The sequence below is a fragment of the Lepidochelys kempii genome, chromosome 4 (assembly GCF_965140285.1).
Source record: "Lepidochelys kempii isolate rLepKem1 chromosome 4, rLepKem1.hap1, whole genome shotgun sequence".
Classification (NCBI taxonomy): Eukaryota; Metazoa; Chordata; order Testudines; family Cheloniidae; genus Lepidochelys; species Lepidochelys kempii.
The window spans coordinates 59,425,919-59,449,382 of NC_136383.1; the positions used below are offsets into that span (position 1 = coordinate 59,425,919).

At 40.0% G+C, this 23,464-nt stretch overlaps 1 protein-coding gene across 1 annotated transcript in view; it reads right to left on the bottom strand.

The window, feature by feature from the left end:
• Positions 1-23,464, bottom strand: part of DCHS2 (dachsous cadherin-related 2) — a 232,076-nt gene that overhangs the window by 98,670 nt on the left and 109,942 nt on the right. The window contains exons 2-3 of the mRNA XM_073343187.2: positions 12,493-12,684; positions 2,346-2,577 (exon numbers count right to left, since the gene is read on the bottom strand). Coding sequence (XP_073199288.2) covers positions 2,346-2,577; positions 12,493-12,684 — 424 coding nt within the window. The remainder of the gene's footprint in view (positions 1-2,345; positions 2,578-12,492; positions 12,685-23,464) is intronic.

The following is a 23,464-nucleotide window of genomic DNA, read 5'->3' on the forward strand; positions in this document are numbered from 1 at the left end:
TTTGCAGCCCACCTGTTCTCACAATACAATTTCTATTTCTGATAGTCTCTATACATCATCTTCTCCCCATGAAACTGGGCCAATGCAATCCACATGACAGCTGGAGTAAGTCTCCTTACAATCTCTTGAGAGAACAGCAGCAGGGACACGTGGTGTTCTCAGTGAATCCCCCCAATATCAGAAGCAGAGAAGAGATTCTTACAGAAAGGGAAAATCCTAAATGGCAACTGGTCATCTTCCTGCCTCTCAGAAAATGAGGAAGAGGAGGAACTCAGTCTCTGTGCTGTCACAGAACAAGCCATAAAATTTGCTTCCAATTCTTAATACTGATCAACTTCCATAGCTACTTAACCCAGGGAGATTGCAGAACTTCTGGGGAGTAGTCTAACAGTTACAAGGGCTATTGTCACTTAGATATCACCAACAGTTTAGAAACAATTTCAGCTCACCATTAATTAACTATACACACTGCTGCAGCTAGACATGAAAAAAAGGAAAAAGGGTACCCTTTACCAAAAAGGATACATTAGCATTAATATTAATAGGTTAAAATAAAACACAGCCAGATCTCAGGAATTACCCATGAGATCTGATTATATGCAATCAGAATCCAAGTGCTATAAGGTTGGGAATAGTGTCTTCAACCCAAATGGTTTTTCATTTATAAGTGCCAGCAATAATGACCTCAGGTTATTTCATTATTAATTTGATCTCTGTTTGATAAAATACCATGATAGTTCCACAAGATACTGATGTCTCAAGTGTTCCTCATGATTAAAGATGACATTTACCTTATACAAATCACCCAAACTGGAAAAATGAGGATAAAGGGCCACAATTCAAGGGAGAAGAACCCTTTAAAGAAAGGCATACTGTAAAGCCAGTTCTTCTTGAGTAACCTACCGGGGCTCTCTCTGACAAGCCACTGATGCAGTTTTGAAACAATCGGTTAAATGATTGTGGAGATCCAGTTCCCTGATTATTGATTGACCTATATATTTTTTGGCATCAGTAATGCCCTAGAGGGACTGATTTGACAGGCAGTTAAGGTCCACGGTAAAAGTAAATTATGAAATAGCCAAGATAAGCGGGCCAACTTCCTAAGAAGATTAGTTTCTTCTGTTCATCAGAATATTTTAGGTGTTAGGTCACAGGATGCAAATAGGCATCATTTTGAGAGAACAGAGTATTTCCTTATGATGATTTCCATGCCAAACAGCTAATACACACACACACACACACAGCAAAATTATTAAAACATATGAAATAATCCCCTATGTCAAAGTTAATTAATCTTAAATGGCAGACTATCAGGAAATAATACTGTCTATCAGGCTATATTCCTGGTAGTGTATGTATACTAGATTTTTAAGTTGAACTGTAGTCTGGTTTAGTTTCCAAATATTAAAAGCCAAATATTGAACATCTGGTATATTTTAGGCATTGGTTATGCCCCTGGTATTTAATTCAATAGGCACCGAATTTCCCAGGATTACAAAAAAACCATCAGGGTCTGCTTTTTTGGCAGTGGTAAAAGAGCGACTTCTGTGACGGCAAGGTGCATTAAAGACTCTTAGAAGTAGTTCATCCTGACTTGCTTTGACCCTATCAAGAATGCCTTCTTGCCTTGGCTTACACTCCTAGTGTGACTCAGGGCCCAGGTATGGGATCCAGACCTCTCTCTCAAGCCAGAAGTCAGAATTGGGGAGAAGGTCAGGTCAGGAAGTAAGGAGCACGAAAGGATACTCATGAAGCTGACAGTGGAGTCAAGCAGAGAGGTAGAACTAGAAGTGAGAGAGACTGGTGGGTAGCATGAGACTGCCGGGTAGCATGAGACTGCCAGCATGCTGAGAAATTTGTTGTGGCACACTCTGGAAGGTTATAAGGAAGGGTCTTATTTGATAGAAGTCCTGGAGGGAGCAAACGTCTAGAAGAAGAGGTTCCTTGTTGGTGAGGAGGGAGAGAGACTAACTGTCCCTCAAGAAAAAGCACTTAGGATAAGTCTTTAGTGTTCTAAGCATTAACATACTGTATAAAGTAATTATTAGTGCACAACTAATGCATGGCCAAAATGCTCTAGTTTCCAATTTAAAATGCTAGAGAAATGACATCAGCTACTTCTCATTCCACTTTCTGTGACATACATTCTAGAGCTCTATTTATTCCAGTAGATGCAAAGGTCATTTAACATTTGCTCACAAAAAACAAAGAAAGTATCTTGCACATATGCCACAGGATGTAAGTTTTGATTTTATGACTTGATTTTAAACAAAGAAACCAAGTTTCAAAGAAAAAGTGTGACATGGTGTGTCTTATAATTTCTGTGTCACACACACATACTGTACCTGAAGAAGTATCCACTGTGAAAAGGGAAGAAAACTCTCCTGGAACAAACTCATATGTCACAACTCCATATATCCCCGAATCTCTGTCTGTGGCAACGACATTGATGATCTCTGTTCCTGGGTGCGTATGACTACTGATGCTTGTCACATAGCTGGCTGGGTCGAAAATAGGTTGATTATCGTTAATGTCCTCTATCTCAATACGAACAAAAGCTTGGGCACTTAGCCCACCCTGTTGAATAAACCAGAACAAAGTAAAAATCAAGGTCAGTTACAGTTAAACAAATACATGCCTCAATGCATTGCTAGAATATAAAACAATCTACAATTAAACTGAACAAAAACATTTGTTAAAAGTAACTATTTAAAGGCACCTATAAAAGCCAGAAAATTGAGTTTAGGGAGTTAATAGTATCTTTAATGCAGCTCCACTGTGCTAGCTACTGCACTACACAAAGGGATCTGTTCTCCCATGAAGGAACATGAGGTTTAAGTATAGAACTCTTGTTAACTCTAACAAGAATTATCCATGTAAATCCCTTGTACGTCTTGGCACATAGGATTTCACAGTCATCACCTATTACACTTTCTGTGGCTTCACAGATAAAGGTCAGGCCCTTTTTCTTCAAGAACAAATGCCTCTAGCACTTGAACAAAAAGAGAATCTCCACTAGTTGTATTAGCGTTAGGGCCCATTTCCTCTACAGACTAGCTTCTAAAGGGAAACACACTTTCAGGCAGTGCTGACAATCCATCCAGCACACACACACACACATACCCCCTTGGGTACTCAGAGGCACAATGGGATCAAATTCTGCAGGAGCAACCTCTGTATTCCATTCCCTAACTTCCCTGGCAACATTAATTTAGTCTACTGACATGAAATACTATCCATTCCCATTTCCCACACAAATACACACAACTATGGCTCATAATTTTACATCAGTGAATATTTTCAAATAATAGACAACTACTTTTGAGCATAGTTTTTTTGCTAGGCTTGCCCGGAAGCCTGACTCCACATCCTGGACCTTGGCCCTCCTTTTGTCCCTGTGCATCTGGCAGTGGAGGGGGTGGTGAGCTTTGCAGCTGTCGTCACTAACTCATCTCCCCAGCTCCTCAAGACTGGGCTGCTCTGCTATTCTCCACTTGGCTTACACTTCTGCCTCTCACACACCCTGGCTAGAATCCAAACTCTTGCACTGGCTCCATGGAACAATACAGGGAGCATATACTGCTTATTAACTCGACCTTGTGGGGAAGGCTGAAGAGAAAGCAGCAGCTGCAGGCCAGTCTGAGCAAGGCAGAACTACAGAAAAATGGCAATATGGTAAATTCCATAGCAAAAAAATTGAATTTTGTGCCATTTTGGAAAAAAATGAATTCTGTAGCTGCAGAATCATGGAGGCCATAGAGCCGTGACTGAGATGCACAGTCATTCACCTCTCAGCACTTTTGTTTTAGATTTCCTATAGATGTAGGAAAGCACTACTGTATCAGTTTAGCTTTGGTTCACATTTTCAAGGTTCTCTCTACAGCCATAATGGCTAAAACATCATTTTAACAAAGCTGAGATTCTGTAGCACAGTTCTGTAGCAAGAAGTCAATTGTGTGGCAGTGGAATAATGGGATATACAGATTTCTGCACATGCCCTTGACAGTACATTACAACACGGATGGAAGAAGACAATCTATGGATACAGAGTTTGATTTTCAAAGAGTTATGCACAAAAAATGTGTACATGTAAGTTGAGTAAGTAATTATAGAGACTGCACACACAAAAATTGGATACTGGCATGAACAAAGGGCAAGCTATGTTTAGCAATTCTGAATTTATGCATGATGCCACAGGAACCATGGGTGCAACTTAGACGTATATTTCTGCATGCACCACTGTGTGCCTCGTTTATTGAGAAAAATTTTTTGGCCTTCACAAAACTGTCCAGAGTGCAGTCCAGTCACTCAGGCAGAGTTCTGCACTTGGGATTTGCACTACAGTGCAGTAGCAAGCTCAAAAAAACTGCATTCGATCTTTGGTCTGTTGACTCTATAGACTTGTACTGAATTCCTGAGATACAATAAATAAATCCATCAACGTCTGTAAATTTTCTCACTGAGGCTTTCATTTTTCCATATTTTTTCACAGTCATGTTGTCTCTATAGCCTGGCACTGACAATGTCATGACACTGTTGTGAGGAACCTTAGTTTAAATGTATGAGGAAAATTAAGTAAAGTAATGAAAAATTACTTATTTGCAGTATTCTTACAATAAATTGAATCCTGAACCCACAAACAAAGTTAAAGGAGTTTAGTCCACAGGTGGAGATTAGGTTGAAAATGGAATCCTTATCCCCCACCCATTTGGTGCTGTCGGGTTTTCTTTTTGGGGGCGGGGGGAGGAGAAGGAAGGAAAAATATGGGAAAGGGGGCAAAGGTGGGAGGAGTTTAAAAACAGCAAAGTATTATGGGGATTAATTTTAAACCACTTGACCCAATCTGTGTTCTTGACTGCTAAGGAAAAATGCAGACATTTCACTCTCCAACCTAAGTAGTTCATTTTAAGGAGTTAGACTGTAAAATCTTTTTTAGGGGAAGGTCCATTCTGAAATATTTTTAGAAGGGTGGGTCATGAGATAGGGGCATGTAACGGCTGGTCTACCTCATTCCTCTCTGTCCTTGTGCTAACCACTGTTGTTGAAGAGCCAGTGCCTCCTTTTCCTGACCCTGAAGCATATCCATTAGACACAAGTGAAGAGAGGCTCTACTATTGTCATCACCCAGTATAATGGATGACATGCAACCCTTCTTGTTTTGATGCAGTAGAATTTCTTTAAGGTTACCCTGGCAGTGGTAATTTTTGAGAAAGACCCCTAGTGACTGGGAACAAACGGCTGCTATTTCTAACCACATGAATATGCTCCTTTATCTGTTCAGAGACAAGCATGACAGTTGATTATCCAGGAAATGAAGACTGATTTAAGCATGCCCATTGTTGAAAGAAAATTACATTTGTTAAAACATATTTCAAGCAACAGTAGAACACTGTTGTTCATTTTGCCTTTGTATTCTAGAAATATTGCTCACATAACTTCATGTCTCTCAAATGCTTAAATAACCTTTTAACTACAGTTGTGCTGATTGATGGAATGGCAATAAAGTTGGGTACAAGTCACATTGTTGTGATTCTGAAATTTTGTTACTTGTGGAACAAACAATGAACATGATATACTGCTACAGAGCTGAAATGACCATAACTGGAGACTTTCTTTTCCCTAGCAACATCCAATCTGTGTAAAAACATGGAGCTAACTATAAACCTCTCGAACCATTTTTCAAATATAAATAATACTACTTTCTTGACAGAAGAGATTCTACTGCTTAACAAATACCTATGATGTTATGTAGAACAGCTGCATTTTTGTTGTTTACATTGTAAGACTGCATAAGAATCTGACAGGATTTCAATTATAGCCCCCAACGTGCTGGGATATAAGATTCCACTAAAATGTTGTTCCAGACTGAAAGGTTATATATAGGTTCTCAAGACTTGAACACAGATTTTATTTTCTTTGAAATATGTTTATGCAGTTTTTAAGTTGTAATGCTGTAGTAGGGCAAGGAAGGAATAGAATTAGCCACTAATTTCAAAAGCTTTAACTTCAATGGGAATTTTGCCCGAGAAAGGAGTGCCGAACTGGGCACTTTGCGTATTACAATAACTGCTTTAACTAAAAAAAAAAAGAGAAGAATATTGGTAGCAGTTACATGTATCTGCTAAAACACAAGAAAGAGACAACAAGCTTAAGTCTCTCTCTATACACAACACATAGTAGGAAAGCCATTTCGAGTTTCAGCAGTATCATCACACATTCATCAGAATACATCTAAATACCAAGAAGCATTGGGAAAGTTTTAAATGTTGAACTGATCCAACTAGTTTTGGTGTTGATTAAAAACTGACCACTCAACACATAGCCAATATTATTTGAAGGGCTTTCATAGACATTTCCATTATGTAATAGCATTTTATTAGCTAAATGACTCCTTTTTAATAACACATCTAAGTATCATATATAATCACCCAGTTTAGATCCATTTTAGTTTATCAGGTAAATGACATATGTTTTATAATGTTTACCAATATCTTATGAATTTGATAATTTTGAGGTTTAATCCTCTACTCCTTTCTGAGATAAAGCTCCCATTGCAATCCTCATTTCAGGAATGGCAATTTGGCCTGAGCAAACAGTGGCGGGATAAGCCACAGATTATTAAAAATTATCTGATTTAAGAATTGTCAAGGGTACATATTTATCCCACAGTATGTCAAAGGTGCTACCAGGTAACAATATACCTTGCAAGCCATTTTATGCAATGAAGCAAACAACACATATTTCTAAAATTCCTGAATAAATGGATAGAATCAACATTGTTCTTTATAATGTTATATATCGAGTGTTCCCTGACAATAAGGTCAGAGCATGCACCATATATGATGCTCATTCTCTTTCTTCCTTAAGATTTACATTTGTAAAAACTGTCAATTGCATTTACTTCTAATTTTCAAAAGATTGTGCTTAATAGCAAAGAATTTACAATTTTATCTGCATAAATAAGAAAACAGACCATTCTGAGTGGACTAGAGGGGTAATCATCTCTGAGCATACAACTCAATTTTCATCATAATCAGTTATGTAACTACACCTTCATATTCAGCAGATGTGCTTGCATGTGTAATTAGAAGTGATTTCTTTAAAAGCATCGTGGTTAAAATGCTTTGTCCTTGACTCCCTGCAAATGCAATTTCTGCAGAATAGATTTGTATGGACCACTGTTTCTTTGGATGAAGTAGAACACCAAACTGTTGGACATCATGTAAATAACGCAAGCGAGCACACAAAAGGATGGGACTATGTATCTTGATTAGCAACAAGGCTTGATCAGAGTGTAACTGTACAACACTAAAAACATATACACACTTTTTAAAAACTCGATATTGTTTCATACATGCAGCTGAGTTTATTTTAATGCCTCATTGTATAACCATACGTATTGCTAGGTGTACCACCGTGGGTATAAACAAACCTCCATCCAATCCAGGGAAAACAAAACACAGAATTTCTTATTGCATTGCATTCTTATTGTAAATGATAAACAAAGGAAACAAGAACATTAAAATGTATCAGGCCTTATTCTCATATCTTTAAAAAGCAGAAAAAGGGCATACAATTTTATTCCCCTTTCTTGGTTACCTTTAAGACTATGTTAGACCTTTCATTAAAATTCCTGTTTTTCATATTCTCTTTCTGAAAAACTCACCATTGAGATTGACATTTTCCATGCCTGGTCTCAACCTACAGCTGAAAAATTTTGGAAGGTTTCCTGAGGGAAATGCCTTCACCTGTTTTTGTGTTATTTGAGAATGAAAATCATTATATTCTTGCAGCAGTTCAAGATGTTTTTAGTTCACTAGTAACTCAAACACACCTAAAAAAATGGAGGTTTGCAGGTGGAAAGAGAATTATAACTTTAACATTGCATTTTAAGCACAGAAAAAACAGGAAATCCACTAAATTAAGGCTCTCCTAATATCATTAACTTGTCCATATTACACAAATGTATTACTTCTAATCACTTGTTTCACTATTTAGAGCCAAACTGTGGCTGAGCATTGTGCAGGTTCATGTGAGAGGAGGGTTGATGTGCTTTTCTCCCTCTTTCTGCTTCCCTCCCACTCAGGACCAGCCACAATCACAAGTCTGTGGTCTCTGGAGGATACATGCTGCTTTTTTAACTAGCACCCAGAGGCAAAAGCAACCACAAAAGGAAAAGGGAGGAGGCAGCGCCACCACCAGCCACAAATGGGCTGGCTAGAGAGGGGAAAATGTGCTGCATGCTTAAGTGGTAGCACGGCATCTGCTATCCACAAAAACTCCAGGAGACATAGTTTCTCATTAAAGCACAATACCTCCTGGAGCTTTCCTCGGAAGTTGTGGCTATATACCACAGCTGTATTTAGAGTTATGGTTTACTGGTACAGTCTGACTCTAAATATATACCTAAGGATATACAGTATCTGATGTATGAGAGAACTTATGTTACTGCACACACAGCTCTCAATCTGCAAAGGTCCGTTACGGAGGATCATGTGTGACAAAGACCCCAAAATGAACAACACAAAAATTATTCATGCAGGTGCTATGGGATTCGTTCCTTTCTATAACCTTACTTACAACAGTTCTGATGTAAGTAATTTTCGATAATAAAAGTGTGGAGGGGAATACCAAACATGTAGATAACTTAGGGACTACAATGAGAGGCGTCTCTCAAAATGAGGTACGTGTCACATGTATGGCTTAACTTTTGTACTGAAACTTTTAAATATGTAAGTTCAGTGATTTAGCAAACTAGAAGGGGGGATTGTGTGTAACGTTTGTTGGATTTCTTTGCTGTTTTTCAACTTACAGTAATACTGCACCCAATCTTGCCCTCACTGATATCAGTGAGAGTTCTGTCACTAGCGTTCATGACAGAAGGATTAGGTTTCATAAGTAGAGCTGGCTTAATAACTCATTTTTCAGTTCATTAGCAGTTCTGAATTTATTTATTTTTTAAATCAGTTCAGGTCGAACCGAAAAAGTTTTCAAAATATTCAGCAAATCAAAATAATCTGCAAAATTTGGTTTTGGGTCAAACTAAATGCTTCATTTGACCCAAAATGAAACATTTCATTTCAATTTCAGGTATTTTCCACCTTTTGTTTAATAAAAGGAAATGAAGAGCTAGATTCCCTTTTACCTAATGTTTGGGATACTTCTGGATGTGAGAGACCCAGCTTCAATCCCCATTCTGGAGCAGGAGTTGAACCAAAGTCTTCCCCTCTCTCAGGTGTGCTCTAACCACCAGGCTATATGGCACCAGGATTGAGGAGTGGGGGCTCTTTCACTTTCTATAAATAATTATTCACTGGCACAGGAACTTGGACTGTGGTGTCCCTCCTCTCAGGTGAGTGCCCCAACTACTGCGCTACAGGGCCATTCTCACACTCTCTCTCTCTATGAAAAAGAGGAACAGCTTCAATCGGAGATGTTGAGAGTGACTCATCCCAAAATAGCCAATAGTGTGGTGCTTAGGGAATTCACTTGGGAGGAGGGGAAGACCTGGGTTCAAATCCCTGTTTCAATACAGACAAGGATTTAGGTCTCCCAGATGAGAGCCCTAACCACCATGGGTCCAGATGATGAAGATGTCATCAATATAGCGCAAGCAGAGTAGGGACATTAGGGGACGAGAGCTGAGGAAGCGTTGTTCTAAGTCAGCCATAAAAATGTTGGCGTACTGTGGGGCCATGCGGGTACCCATAGCAGTGCCGCTGATTTGAAGGTATACATTGTCCCCAAATGTAAAATAGTTATGGGTAAGGACAAAGTCACAAAGTTCAACCACCAGGTTTGCTGTGACATTATCGGGGATACTGTTCCTGACGGCTTGTAGTCCATCTTTGTGTGGAATGTTGGTGTAGAGGGCTTCTACATCCATAGTGGCCAGGATGGTGTTTTCAGGAAGATCACCAATGGATTGCTGTTAACTGCTGGAAATGACCCACCTTGATTATCACTACAAAAGGTTTTCTCCCCCCCGCTCTCCTGCTGGTAATAGCTCATCTTAAGTGATCACTCTCCTTACAGTGTGTATGATAACACCCATTTTTTCATGTTCTGTGTGTGTATAAATCTCTTCGCTGTATTTTCCACTGAATGCATCCAATGAAGTGAGCTGTAGCTCACAAAAGCTTATGCTCAAATAAATTGGTTAGCCTCTAAGGTGCTACTTTTTACACTTGTCTCCCTGTGGTCATTTCTGAGCAGTTCTTTTTCTCCCATTGCTGCTTCTAAAAAGGCAAATATAAAAAAAGGCAGCCAGGCTCAGAAATCAAGTCATAGAGAAGAAACAAACAGGGTGAAAGAAACTGATATTTCTACTGCACCATTTCATTTGTAAAATAAGCAGTGTACCACCTGGAAAATTCACTCTCCTCCTCCTCTTCATTGTCTATTTAACCTTCTCAGTTTCTTTCTTCCTTCCTTCCTTCCCTCCCTTTGTCACTACCAATGACCCTTCGCTCTTCTCCCAACTTTTTCCATTTATTTCTCTCTTCTTTTGCCAAATCCCTCTTCCACAGCTAACTCCACAGCTAACATCTATCACTCATGCGCCTGCCCAAGCATTGAAAATAAACACTAAGGCTACGTTTTCACTCGGGGGGGTGGGGGGGAGGAAAGGGGAGTTTGTTCTTAACTCAGGTTGTTAACTCAGGTTAAAATTGCAGTGAAGACACAGCAGCTTGGCTTTTAATTCACGTTAGCAGCTGCAGTTCAATTCCAGGCTCCCCTGAACACTTTAAGGGTATGTCTACTCTGCAGCTGGGAGGTGTGATTCACTGAGCAGGCAGACAGACTCATTAGCTCAGCTCAAGCAATGTGGATGTTGTGGCACAGGCAGCAGCTTGGACTAGCCATCGAAGCTCAGACCTAGTCAGCTGGGCAGGCTTGGACTCAGGCACCTAAGCTGACCTGAGCCACTATCAGTGCTGCAGTGTCCACACTTCTATGTTTAGCATGCTAGCTTGAGCTGAGCTAGCATAAATCTGTCTACCTGAGCTGGGAATCACACCTCCAAGCTGCAGTGTAGACATACCCTAAATCAAGCTGCTAATCTGGGTTACCTCAGTTGCCATATCTTCATTGCTATTTTAGCTGACGTTAATTAATACAGTTTAGCAATCATGAGTTAAGCACATACCCCCTCCCCTTTTATTTATTTTTTTTTTTTTGCAATGAAAACATACTCTAAGGGGCCAAGAGGAGGTGCATGCTACAGTAACTCAGCAGTGGACATGGAAGGTGACTCAGTACCAGCTCTGATATATACTAAAGCACATTTGAAAAGTGAACATGGATATTAGGTGCCAACTTGAGGAACTTAGGATCTGATTTTTAAAAGCACTGAGCTCCCACAATTAAAAGTCAAGTCAAGAACCTCTGAAAAATCAGATTTCCCTGAAAGAAGATAAATCACAGACTGATCCAAAAATGAAAGAGTCTATAGTTTTGGCGTGCCTACAGATTTCTCATGATTCTGATTTAAACTTTATCACTGGGGCATTAATCTGATCAGAATACACATATAACATTTCCATCCGAGCCTCTTTTACTATATTTTTATTTGAAAAAATCATAGAGTTTTGGCAAAACCCAAATCTTCTGAGCCAAATGAAAGGGAAATGTGTGAAACTCTTGAGACTACCAATGCTCTCATCCAGATCAAGTATCCATTATTAATATATCTAATCTTGATACTGCATACACATATATGTATTTTCATATCTATTCAGCAGCACTATTTTTACCCATCTGAAGCAAGATAAAATATGATTTACACATAGACTTTAATAACTTTCTATTATTCTCTGATTTAGTTCAAGAATGTTTTTATTTCCTTAGGGGTAATACTTTATTTCCAATTAAAATTTCTGCAACTTCCAAATTCATGGCCAACCAGCATCTTGACAGATGAAAGGAAACATGAAGAGTCAGTCCATAAATGGTGCTTGACAGCAGTGTGGGAGAAGAGCCTAGTGTGAGAATGGCAGACCTTTCCACAGTTGCTACAGGTCCACTCGCCAGATGGTGGTTGGAACACGCACTGCTTCCTGGCTCACCTGTGGGCCTCAGTCTGGACTATCTGATGGCTCTCAGCGATGACTGCACCAGCCTTGACCCAGCTTCTCCAGACTAAGCAGTTGTGGGTTGTGTCTTCAAGTTGTCAGTGGGAATGCTGAATTTCTTGAGACCTTGCTTGGCCTTGTTGCTGTATTGGAACTTTGGCCTTCCTCTGCATCATGGGCAGTTCTTGAGTTGGCCACAGAGCACAGCCTTCAACAGATATTCTTGAGGCATATGTTCCATATATCCCAGCCAACAAAGCCTGCAAGCATCCAGCGTAGTCTACAGAGACTGCAGGCTGGTCCTCTCAACTTCCATATAAACATATTAAAAACTTCCCTCCCTTGTTAAAACTTTATATTTGTGCTCAAAATACAAAACATGCTCACAAGTCAAGTAATATTCCAGGGTGAAACTTACCCCATCTGTCGCTTTCACTAAGAGATCGTAAGTGGCTGGATCCCTTTCCCTGTCAATGTCTTGACACACACAGATGTGTCCTGTATGTGGATCTATCCGGAATGCTTTAGATTTTTCATAGTTATGGAATCCATCATAAAGTAAATAGTCGATATGACCAAACTGGCCTGCATCCGCATCTGTTGCCTTGGCCTGCAGGGAAGCAATAAAAACAAAATTAAACTAGATGAACTATTATTACATAATAATATTTCAAATATTATGGATATTTGATGCCAAAGTCTTTATTATTGTTTTTTAAAAGTGTATTTATTTAATATATTGGCTCTAATACTTAAGGTATCCCAATGCACTTTTCAAAACAATGAGTTAGATCATGGTAGTGCAGGTATTGCATAGGTAAATAAAAGATCTATTACACCTTATTTTGACAAGTAAAAAGGATGTGTTCTTCAAAAAGGATGTGTCAACTCAATCAAGTGGCTTACTACAATTGAAAAGCCTATTCAAGACATCAGCTACCATCTGTGAAGCAACATTAGCTTGCCGTGTCTTAACCTCAGAGGCTAAACCAAGGCTAACCAATATGACTTTAAAAGTGTTAGCCTGTGTCTTGAAGAAATTCTTCAATTGTGTTAAGCTAACTCAATTGAACTAACATGATTAAAATACCCATAAAGACAGGGCCTTAAAGCCAACAAGAGTTCAGCTGTAGAACTGTATTACTGAGAAAGGGAATGCTGGCCAGAACATTATCTACTGTGCCTTCTGTTTAACATCTCATTTGAAGGATGGCCTAGCTAACAATACAGGAGTACAAGGAGTAGGTTTCAGAGTAACAGCCATGTTAGTCTGTATCTGCAAAAAGAAAAGGAGTAAAATTTGTTAGTCTCTAAGGTGTTACAAGTACACCTTTTCTTTTTAAGGAGTAGGTTTTAATCCATGATCTCCTAGTTTAAAGGCAAGAGTCCTACTAACTGAACTAAACTTGTCTATCTGCACCTGCATGATAAAAAGACATCCACTGGCAAAGTCACTGGAAAAATTCTTGCCGCAGGCTAAATTCCCTCACTGGTGCTGTCTTGCAGATGGTTAGGAATGCTGAGCAGAAGATAACTAGAATTTCATTTCACACTACAGTAAGTAGATCTTACCAGGACAGCAACACTTTGCCTTCATCACTTAAAACCACTCTGCTGTAAATCTGAAACCAAATTCTGTAGATTAATATCTCACAGAAATGTTTCCTTCAGAGCTATACCCTTCTGGAACCAAGAAGTAAATAGTTTTCCCTGAGATGAAGCTTGTGAGGTTTTGGAGATAGTTTTGCATAGAGGTGCAAATTCTGCCTACATCATTCATACATCATCATCAGTCTTAAAATCCATGGGTGAAATTTACTCGTGTCCAGATGGCCATCCCAAACCTAAGTGATGCATAGGCTTTGTACTAGCCTCTGGAGAGGAGTTAATTTAATCCTACATGAACAAGGCAAGCAGGATTTGGCCCGGAGCTATACACCTCACAAAAAAAGGTTTTATCTCCTTTATCTTGGAATTCAACTCTGTATTTATTTTCAGGAGAGGAGCTGGATGCCAGGCACATACCAACATCTCAAATATATTAAAATATTTGCAGCTCTCTTAAATTAGAAAGATTATGTAAATTTCTGTTCAAATGAAAGACTTAGGCAGCTAGATATATTACTGACTCAAGGCAGAGGCCCAACTTTACCATGTGTTTTCTTCAACAGAATGTACATCTTTAATTTCTCTCCAATAGATTTCAATATTTGTATTAACAATATCAACCAGCCTGTACATTAATATCATTGTTATTACTTACCACTTAACACACTGCTGACAAAATACAACGTATCACCTAAACTGTTTCAAGCTGATCAGGGTGTTATTATGGACAATGCCCCAAGCAGAAATACAGAGCTCTGCCACCTTATTGTTGGCAATGTCCTTTCTTCCCTCCCACCCCCCATTATCACTACAGCAGCCCAAGCATAAACTTTATCTTGGAGTAATCAGATTACACTATCACAAATGGAATTCAGAATTTCATTAATCTGAATGTGTACTTGTGATAAGGTATCTGCCCCAAACTGGGCAGTAAGGGGTTAATAGAGCCCTAGGGAGGCTGTGTGAAAAGCAGCCAATTGGAGAGGGACTGTGAAAAGCTGTAAATCTTTTTTTACGTATAAAAAGAGCCTCAGGGCAGAGCAGGGTCAGTAGCTTCCTGGAGCCTGAGGAGGGAAGTCTGTGTCTGGAGTAGGGTGCAACCCTGTAGCGCCTTGGACAGGGCAGTGCAGACAGAAACCCGGGGAGAAGAGAAGGAGCTCTAGACGGGCTGCTGAGACTGAGGAGGGTGCTGTGATTGCGGGGAAGTGGCCTAAGGAAAGGCAGCAATAGTAGATGCAGAGGGATGCAGCAGGAGGTTGCAATCTACAGGGTCCCTGGGCTGGGACCTGGAGTAGTGGGCGGACCGGGTCCCTTACACTCGCCCCTGGGGAACTGGCAGGGCAATTCACGGCAGTCGCCAGTTGGGAAGTGGCTGGACTAGGAGCTAAACTCCCCTGGAAGGGGGAAACATGGACAGTGACGTGGCTGGAGGGCTGAGCCACGAAGAGGACACTACGGTTCCTGGTGCTGCAGGAGGGGTTGCAGGCGGACTTTAGAGAAGGAGTGACAAGGTGCAGATGGAGGTGTTGGTCCTGAGCTAATCCCCAGAACAACCAGGAGGAGGTGCCAGTATGGCGTTGGGTGACGCACACCGTGACAGTACTTGATGTAATCAGACCTTGGGAAAATGCTGTACTATTGTGATTTGTTACCCATTTTAGTACATTTTGTTGCATATGTCACTAAATTATCTATCCCAGTTTCTCTAATTAGGATTATACTCTTAATGAGGAGTTAAAGCCTACAGTAAATTAGGAACATGTTATACTACAAAACTTTATAAAGGTTAATAAAGAGAAACTTAAAAATTTTCACACATGAGGAAATTTCAGGGGGAAAAAGTATCAGAATGTACTTGGCTAATATTTTTGCATTTCCTCTGCTGCTATTGATATCTGTGTCAGTAATAAGCATTCTGTCAGCTACGTGTTGCTTTCTGTGCAATCCTGCAGTGGTGTCAGAACAGTGAGGTTATGGCATAACTGTTTATTCTCTACGGTTGAACTGTCTATGGCTTTGGAAATTACTGAAATGCCAAAAAATCTAGTATTAGAACTCCACTACACGTCAAGCAAAAAAGTGTGATGAGCTGCACAGAAGAGGTAGCATGTTTCCAGTATGGGAGTAACTCTGGTGAGGTTAAGCCTCTGAGCATGCCCAATTTGAACAAGATGATTCCAGAAGTCTGAAAAGAAGCAGCCTGATTTGTGTGCTTGTGCAGTTGATGTAACATACCTTCACTACAACCAACTCGATTTTAGAATATTTTACTGAACATTACACGCTATGAGATAGAAAACATTGGTTTTTTAACATCATGTATTCAGTAATTAGCAATGTGGCAAGAAAAATATGAAATTCATGTACTTTTCAAATGTTTTTAAGTTTTCAAACATATCTGAATATGCCCGATATTCAAGTTCTTCTTTTAACATAAAAAGGAAGACACTACTTTGTAATGAACGTTAACCATACAATGCTGATAAATTTAGCCCATACAATTTAGTCTGAAGCATAAATGTTTCTCCATTAGCATTATGTCAAAAACTATGAGCCTATTGCTGTGTTGATGCTTGGTTGAACACTAAAAGGTGGCAAACTCTGATTCTTGAGACAACTGGTGGATGTATTAAATATTTTTTTTTTATAAATAGAAAAGTCAGGTTCATTACATCTTCATTTTTATTGCCTTAATCTCTCTAGTTAGTTATACATTTCTTAGCATCTCGTTGGGTTATTTTATAACTTATGTAAAATTAAATGAAAACTTTTCACACTGGAGAAAAAGGATTTATAACAAAAGAAATGTATGGTAATGGAACCATTTTGTGTGTTGGATTTTGCGATTATTAGAGGTGTTTTAAAGAAAGATTTCTCCTTCAGTTCTGTTTTTCTTTCTGTTTAGTTCTTTAACTAAGCTAAACCCTGCATTTATGATATCCGATCTTTTTGTTATTTGTGCTACAGTAATACCTAGAGGTGCCAGCTAAAGTTGGGGTTCCATTATAAACTTGTCCAAGGTTACACAGAATATCTAGAAATAAGCTTGAAATTGAACACAGATCTCCCAAGTCTCAAGTCAGTGTTTTAAGCACAAGCCTATCTTCTCCTTCCAAAGAATAATTTGGTTTGAGAATGGTGAATTGGGATTGAATTTAGGTGAAATGGGAGGAAAACCTGATTTTTTAAGGTTACTGAGACCTCTCTTTTCTCTGCTACTATGAGTGCCTGTGCGTTCATGCACATGCATGTACATGTGTGTTTACATGTATAGAAAAAGCAAAGGAAAGAGATCTGCTTTTAGGTGAATTGTTTATTTACACGACTACCCATTATCACGTGGCTCATAATTAGCAGTCCTTACTCCTCTGCTATCTGTAGTCTCACACACTGTAATCTTTATCCTTTAAAATCATTAGTACCCAAAGGAGCTTAGACATATGTGAGGCTGAAAAGGAAAGAACTGGAGGAAGTAGAGTGCAAATAAAAATGGTGAAAAACAGATTAGGCCAGTCACTTCCATCAAAATCCGAAATGTCAGAAGACTTAAAAAGGAGTATATGTTAATTCATAAAGTTTCCACTTTTTTACTCTCTGGATTTTTTCAGGTTGATCTCTTAACCCTTTGAAAGATCACTGGGATGTTCAATATTTGCTCTATTTTAGAGGAGGGACCTCTTACCATTTAGATTTGCACTAAATATTCTGATGCACCATAATGGTGCATCAGAATAATTTGCCACCATTTCTGTAAATCAGCTGGTGACAGTAATGAACACCAACATACTGGAGTGTCTGATACTGATTTTAGAAAATTCATTCACAAAGATTTGTCAGCGATCATGTGGTTATAGAACAATTCATGCTCCTTTCATTTCCTTGTAGTTTGCATTCCACAGCTGTAGTACAGGACACAGTTCAATTCCTGACCAAGGACCAAAGCCTCATTCCATTTAAGTTAAAGGCAAAACTCCCACTGACCTCAATAGAACAAGGATTTGGCACTAAAAATGATTTACAGCTGTGCATTACACAGGTCTGGAATAGGGATGTAAATATCATTTTAAAAAGTACCCGTTTAAACTATTAAAATTATATCGGTTAACCATTTAATTGTTAACATGACGGGGGTCAGGGTCTGGGGTTGGGGTCCGGGGCTACTGCCCAGCCCCACACAGTGCGGGGGTCGGGGTCCGGAGCTGCTGCCAATCTGTTTTAAATGTTAAATACAATATATTAACAGTAAGACCAAAACTTATTGGTTAACTGTTTAATAGTTTACATCCCTAGTCTGGAACATTTGATATTTTACCTACCATTTAATTTGATATTTCTATTAATTTTTAAATCAGAGTTGGATGCTATTATAGTATTTCTCTGTTATCACCACCACACTAACTAGTTTTGGCTATGTTTAAAACCAAACAAAAAATATTCTTTTTGTGCCTGCAATCTACTGCTGGTGACTACATTAAGATGTAGCTCTATCTGGCTGTGTCTGCAGATAGTTAAAGTTCTAAATGCTATAATGTATGCCCACAATTGACTGTGGAAGATTAATTACAGGTGCAAAATTAGAGGATATTGTTAGAAGGTTAGCCCATTACAGTCAGCAACTTGTTTTCCTTCCTGCACATTATGCAGTCCTTAGATTTTTAAGGTACATGCAAAGGAATAATGAATGCGGTATTTAAATAAAAATGCTTTAAAACACAGCAATACAAATCTGAGGGCCTAATCATGTTCGACCTTGGTCATTTGAGTGCCTCTGATTTCAATAACAGCAGTTGCATGGGTAAGACGATATGACTTTTACCCCTCAAGTTCCTCAGTATCCACTCAATTTCCCCTTTCTCTTTCCCTTTCTGACTCAGGTCCTATGTTACAGCCAGCACAGTTTTATACAAGTCCCTTTTCTGTGTCCAACACCATTCTAGAATTTGCCAAAGGGACTGCTGCTCCTTAGCATGAGGCACCCTTACTCTGAAGAGAAAGGGGAAGAAAAATTTAAAAATTGGCAATAAAGAAGAATACAAACTACCTGGCAAACACAGATGAGGTTGAATGGAACCATTCTATGGAAATTCTTGAAGTGTGGGAGAGAGATTTTGTACTACTGCTAGAGGCAGGAAGCTAATGAGGACAGGCTAACATTCACATTTTGAGATACAGATGAGGAGAGACAAGGCATTACACATTTTGGAAATATAAACACATTATAGTAGTGATCCAAAACACTACAGCTTACAAGAGTGGTGCGGTGCTGCCATTATTGTAGATTATAGTAATTTAAGAGTTGGGATGCAGAGAAACAGCAAGAAAGTGAATGACAGCAGTCAAAACAAGAGGAAATGAAGGCAGCAGAAAGAATTTTCACAGTGGATTGATCAAGAGTGTTGAATGTTCACAGTATTACAGAAGGGATAATGCTGAAAAGACTTATAGTCCTCAGATGTGGGAGGCAAATGAGTTTGTTGTTGTATCACCCATCTCTGCTCTGAGAGGTAGGCTGAATGCGATATTGGATTCCAGAAGAAAGGAGATGATAATTACGTTGAAAGCATTCTTCTTATTACTTAACTGGATATGTTTTGGATATGCTGAATTAAAAGAATGCATGAGATTAAGAAGTATAAACTTGAGAATCAGGAACTAGATGACAACAAGCATTTCCTATAAAAAAATTTACAGTGCAACAAAAATTACGGAACTGAAAAGATGCCTGCTAAACTTCTCCATTCAATCATGCTGCTTTTATAGTCTTCTCTCCCCTTCTGTGTTTGCAAGCTCTTCAGAAGAAAATAATTTTCTTACCTGTCTATAAAATGCTTTACACACTGTTGACAGTACAAATAAAATAAATAAAAATATAAGCAGAAAAGGCCCAATGAATTAAAGGAATGTAAACTCTGGAAAAATCAATTACCAATATGAACTCACCGTTTGAATATTGAAAGGAGGAAGTCAAAGAGAGCTATAGAGGACCTAGGTTGGAGTCTTACAGGGTGGGCAGGCAAGGGAGAAAACACTATAATGAAAGCCTAGCTGTAACAGGGCGGTGGGCCTTGGGGCACATGCACACATCCCAGTATGCTTGTTATAGTCCTTGGGCCCTTTAAAACAGGGAACTGACGTTTCAGGTCACATGCTTGCTCCTGGTCATGTGCGCTACAGGTAACAGCTTATAAGGTTTCCTGCCTTATATCAGCCAAAGAGATATAACTAGGATGCAGGATCAGAGAAGGAACTGGGACGGGGCTTACTGGATTGGTCACATAGCTTCAGGGAGAAAGGGCCACCTGGGGAAGGCATTGAAGAACTGTAAGGTCAATAAGGACTGTGAAGTCTGGAGACTAGACAATACCCCCAGGAGCTGTGACACTGCTTTTTCTAAATATTATGCTAAGAAAGAAAAGACTGCATTTGAGAGAACAGCTGATATGAGAGAGTCCAGGTGGCAGGTCCTCAGTTGGTACCAATTAATATAGCTTCATTCAGCTTACCAGATCTATGAGAATTTACACCAGCTGTGGATCTGCATCTCTATTTTCAAGATGTGAACAGCATCAGTTTTGAAGAAGTTATCCTCTAACAATGAGTAGTTTAGTTTGCTCTGACAGAGTGCCAGGGTATGAATTTAAGAATAGCCAAAGTTACAGGGAATTAAATCAACCCTCAGATGTGCAATGTTTTCAACCATAACAAATGTAATTTGAGAGAAATGTCCCTTATAGAATGGTTATTTTTCAAAATGACACTAGTCCAAACTCTTATTTTCGTAGCCACAATATCTATTTTGAAAAGCAGAGTAAATACTTGAACTTGCGGAAAAGGAGTCATACATGAATATTTATTCATGAGCTAATAGTGTGTATGCAGAAACCCAGCAGAGGAGACATTCTCCATAAACTGGTGTGAACCTATTAAGATAGAGTGAAATTCACTCCTTTGTAGAGGACCAGCATTAGGGTCATACACTACTTGAGCTCTGGAAACAGGGCTTAAGTGGGACTTAAGTGGTGCACAGCCCTTGCACAAGCCTTTTAGCAGTAAGGATTTTCACTCCATGGTCTTACAAGTGATTTTATGACTTTTAGAGCACAGAATTAAAAATGGACACTTTGTACAAATAGTCCAGCAGGCTGTTTAGCCAAATGACTTACTGAATAGTCACTGCTTATCTTAAGCAAACAGGAATCAAGAAAAAGAGTTGAGTCAATTTTTTCATGGTATAAGAATTTCCCCCAAACAATATTTTGGGTCAAATTCAGCCACAGTACAACACCACTGAATTCAGAATTGACTTTCATGGCCCTCAAAGCTTGCTGCCATTGTCCTGCACTCTCCATTCTGAGGACCTAAACATCTCAAAGATATCACAGCTTTCTGGAGGTGTTTTAATGTATGTTTCTAGTTGTTTTTCAGAGTGATATCTTAAAGAGGCTAACCAATTGTTAGTAGTGAAAGTTTATCATTCTGATTTTTCCTAAAGATAACTTTTAATTGTTGTTGTTTATATTTCCTTGGAGCCCCTGTCATGTGCCATGATCTCATTGTGTTAAGTGTTGTACAAACACAGAACAAAAAGATGGCCACTGCCCCAAACAGCTTGTAATTTATGTATAAAACAAGAGACAGTAGATGGATACAGAAAGACAGGGGAGTACAAGGAAACAATCAGAACATCAGTCAGCATGATAGGAAGTGGCATAATACATTGTCCTTCCCAACAACACCTAAGGGCCAGTTTTTAGGATTGTGAAACCCAATGCCAAAGATCCTTTAATTTTGGAGCATAGCAAACCAGCCTGTGGCTGTGGGATGGCACCAGACAAGTTAGGGTCACTACAAGATCCTCTGAGCTGCTGCCTGAGTTAGAGTGCTCCTCTACTGACAGGGCCGGCTCCAGGCACCGGCTTTCCAAGCAGGTGCTTGGGGTGGCAATCAGAATGGGGCCGCAGTCCTTGTCCCGCGGCGGCAATTCGGCAGCAGCTCTGCCGCTCTTCCGGGGGTGGCAGCAATTCAGTGGCAGCTCCGCTGCTGTTGCGGCGGCGGCAATTCAGTGACGACTGCTTGGGGCGGCCAAATTGGTAGAGCCACCCCTGTCTACTGAGCACCCATGAGTCCTCTGGCCACAAAGGAAGAACAGGGCAGCTGAACAGCATGAGACGCATGTACGCTACTGGTGGAGTGGGACTGAGAAAGGTACCTGTTCTCAAGAGTCACCTCTGTGCATTCACACTTGTGAGTCTGTCATACCCTGACCACAAACAGACAAACTCTAATAGTCATCATCATTGGGGCAGCATGAGCACCCCATAATGACAGAAGCATTCCATATCTGAGAATATACAAAGGAATGCAGCTCCCAATACTGTGGATTGATTAAAATCAAAGCAATTAAAATCACCGATTTTAATCATGAGTTAAATCAACAAGCAGGAAACCTTGATTTAAATCATCCATTTTAACTGGGTTTTGCATTTGTGCTTTTCAGGTTATTTTCCTAAAGAAAGGTTAATTCTTATTGGCTGATAAGCGCTAAAACATGTTTATTTGCAAATAAATATAGCCTTTGCACTAAATTTGGAGCTTCTTTTTTTTTTGTGCTAACCAGGAAGATATCTATACACATTTATTTAAGCAATTATATAGCTTAACTTACAGTATACTCCCAACTGCCCAAAAAACAAGGGGGACACTGGTTTTATTCAGATGATCAGGAGTTCAGATCATCGAAAGGGGTGGAGCCATTCAGCAGTGGGGCAGTTCCCCTGTGGCTGGGAGCTCATTGTCATACTCCTCCTCACAGTCCTAGCTGGGGGTCTCTGCTCTGCCACCCCACTCCTCACTCCCTTGACAGCAGGATTGGAGAGGGCTCCCTCTGCTGCTGCAGGGCCGGTGATACTGCACAAGGTGCAGGGAAGGCTGCGGTCCTGGCAGGGCAGAGCAAAGTCCTGGCCAGGTGTTGTGCTCTGCCCTGGCAGGACCGCAGCCTCCCCCCTGCCCCCGCACCGTGTGCCTGCAGGGATTGGGTGTCACCAGTCCTGCAGCAGCGCAGCTCTGCTGTCACAGCCCCACTCACTCACTCTCATGACAGCGGGAATGCCCTGGGCTCCCCTGAACTGCCACAGGAGCCATTCAGCAGCAGGGTGGCCTCCCCCACAGCTGGGGGCTCCTCCTCCTCCGCACAGTCCTGGTTGTGGGGGGACAGGGGAGTGTGTCTGCTCTATTATCCAAACCTCTATGCTATCTGAATCCTTTCCTTTCCCTCAGCATGAGAACCATGCTGCAGAGAGCATGCATCTCATGGCGGAGGACTAGGAAGGGATTCAGATAATGCAGATTTCAGTGTAACAGCCGTGTTAGTCTGTATTCACAAAAAAAAAAGGAGTACTTGTGGCACCTTAGAGACTAACCAATTTATTTGAGCATAAGCTTTCATGAGCTACAGCTCACTTCATCGGATGCATACTGTGGAAAGTGTAGAAGATCTTATTATATACACACAAAGCATGAAAAAATACCTCCTCCCACCCCACTCTCCTGCTGGTAATAGCTTATCTAAAGTGACCACTCTCCTTACAATGTATATGATAATCAAGGTGGGCCATTTCCAACACAAATCCAGGTTTTCTCACCCCCCCCCCCCCACACACACACAAACTCACTCTCCTGCTGGTAATAGATTATCTAAAGTGACCACTCTCCTTACATTGTGTATGATAATCAAGGTGGGCCATTTCCAGCACAAATCCAGGGTTTAACAAGAACGTCTGGGG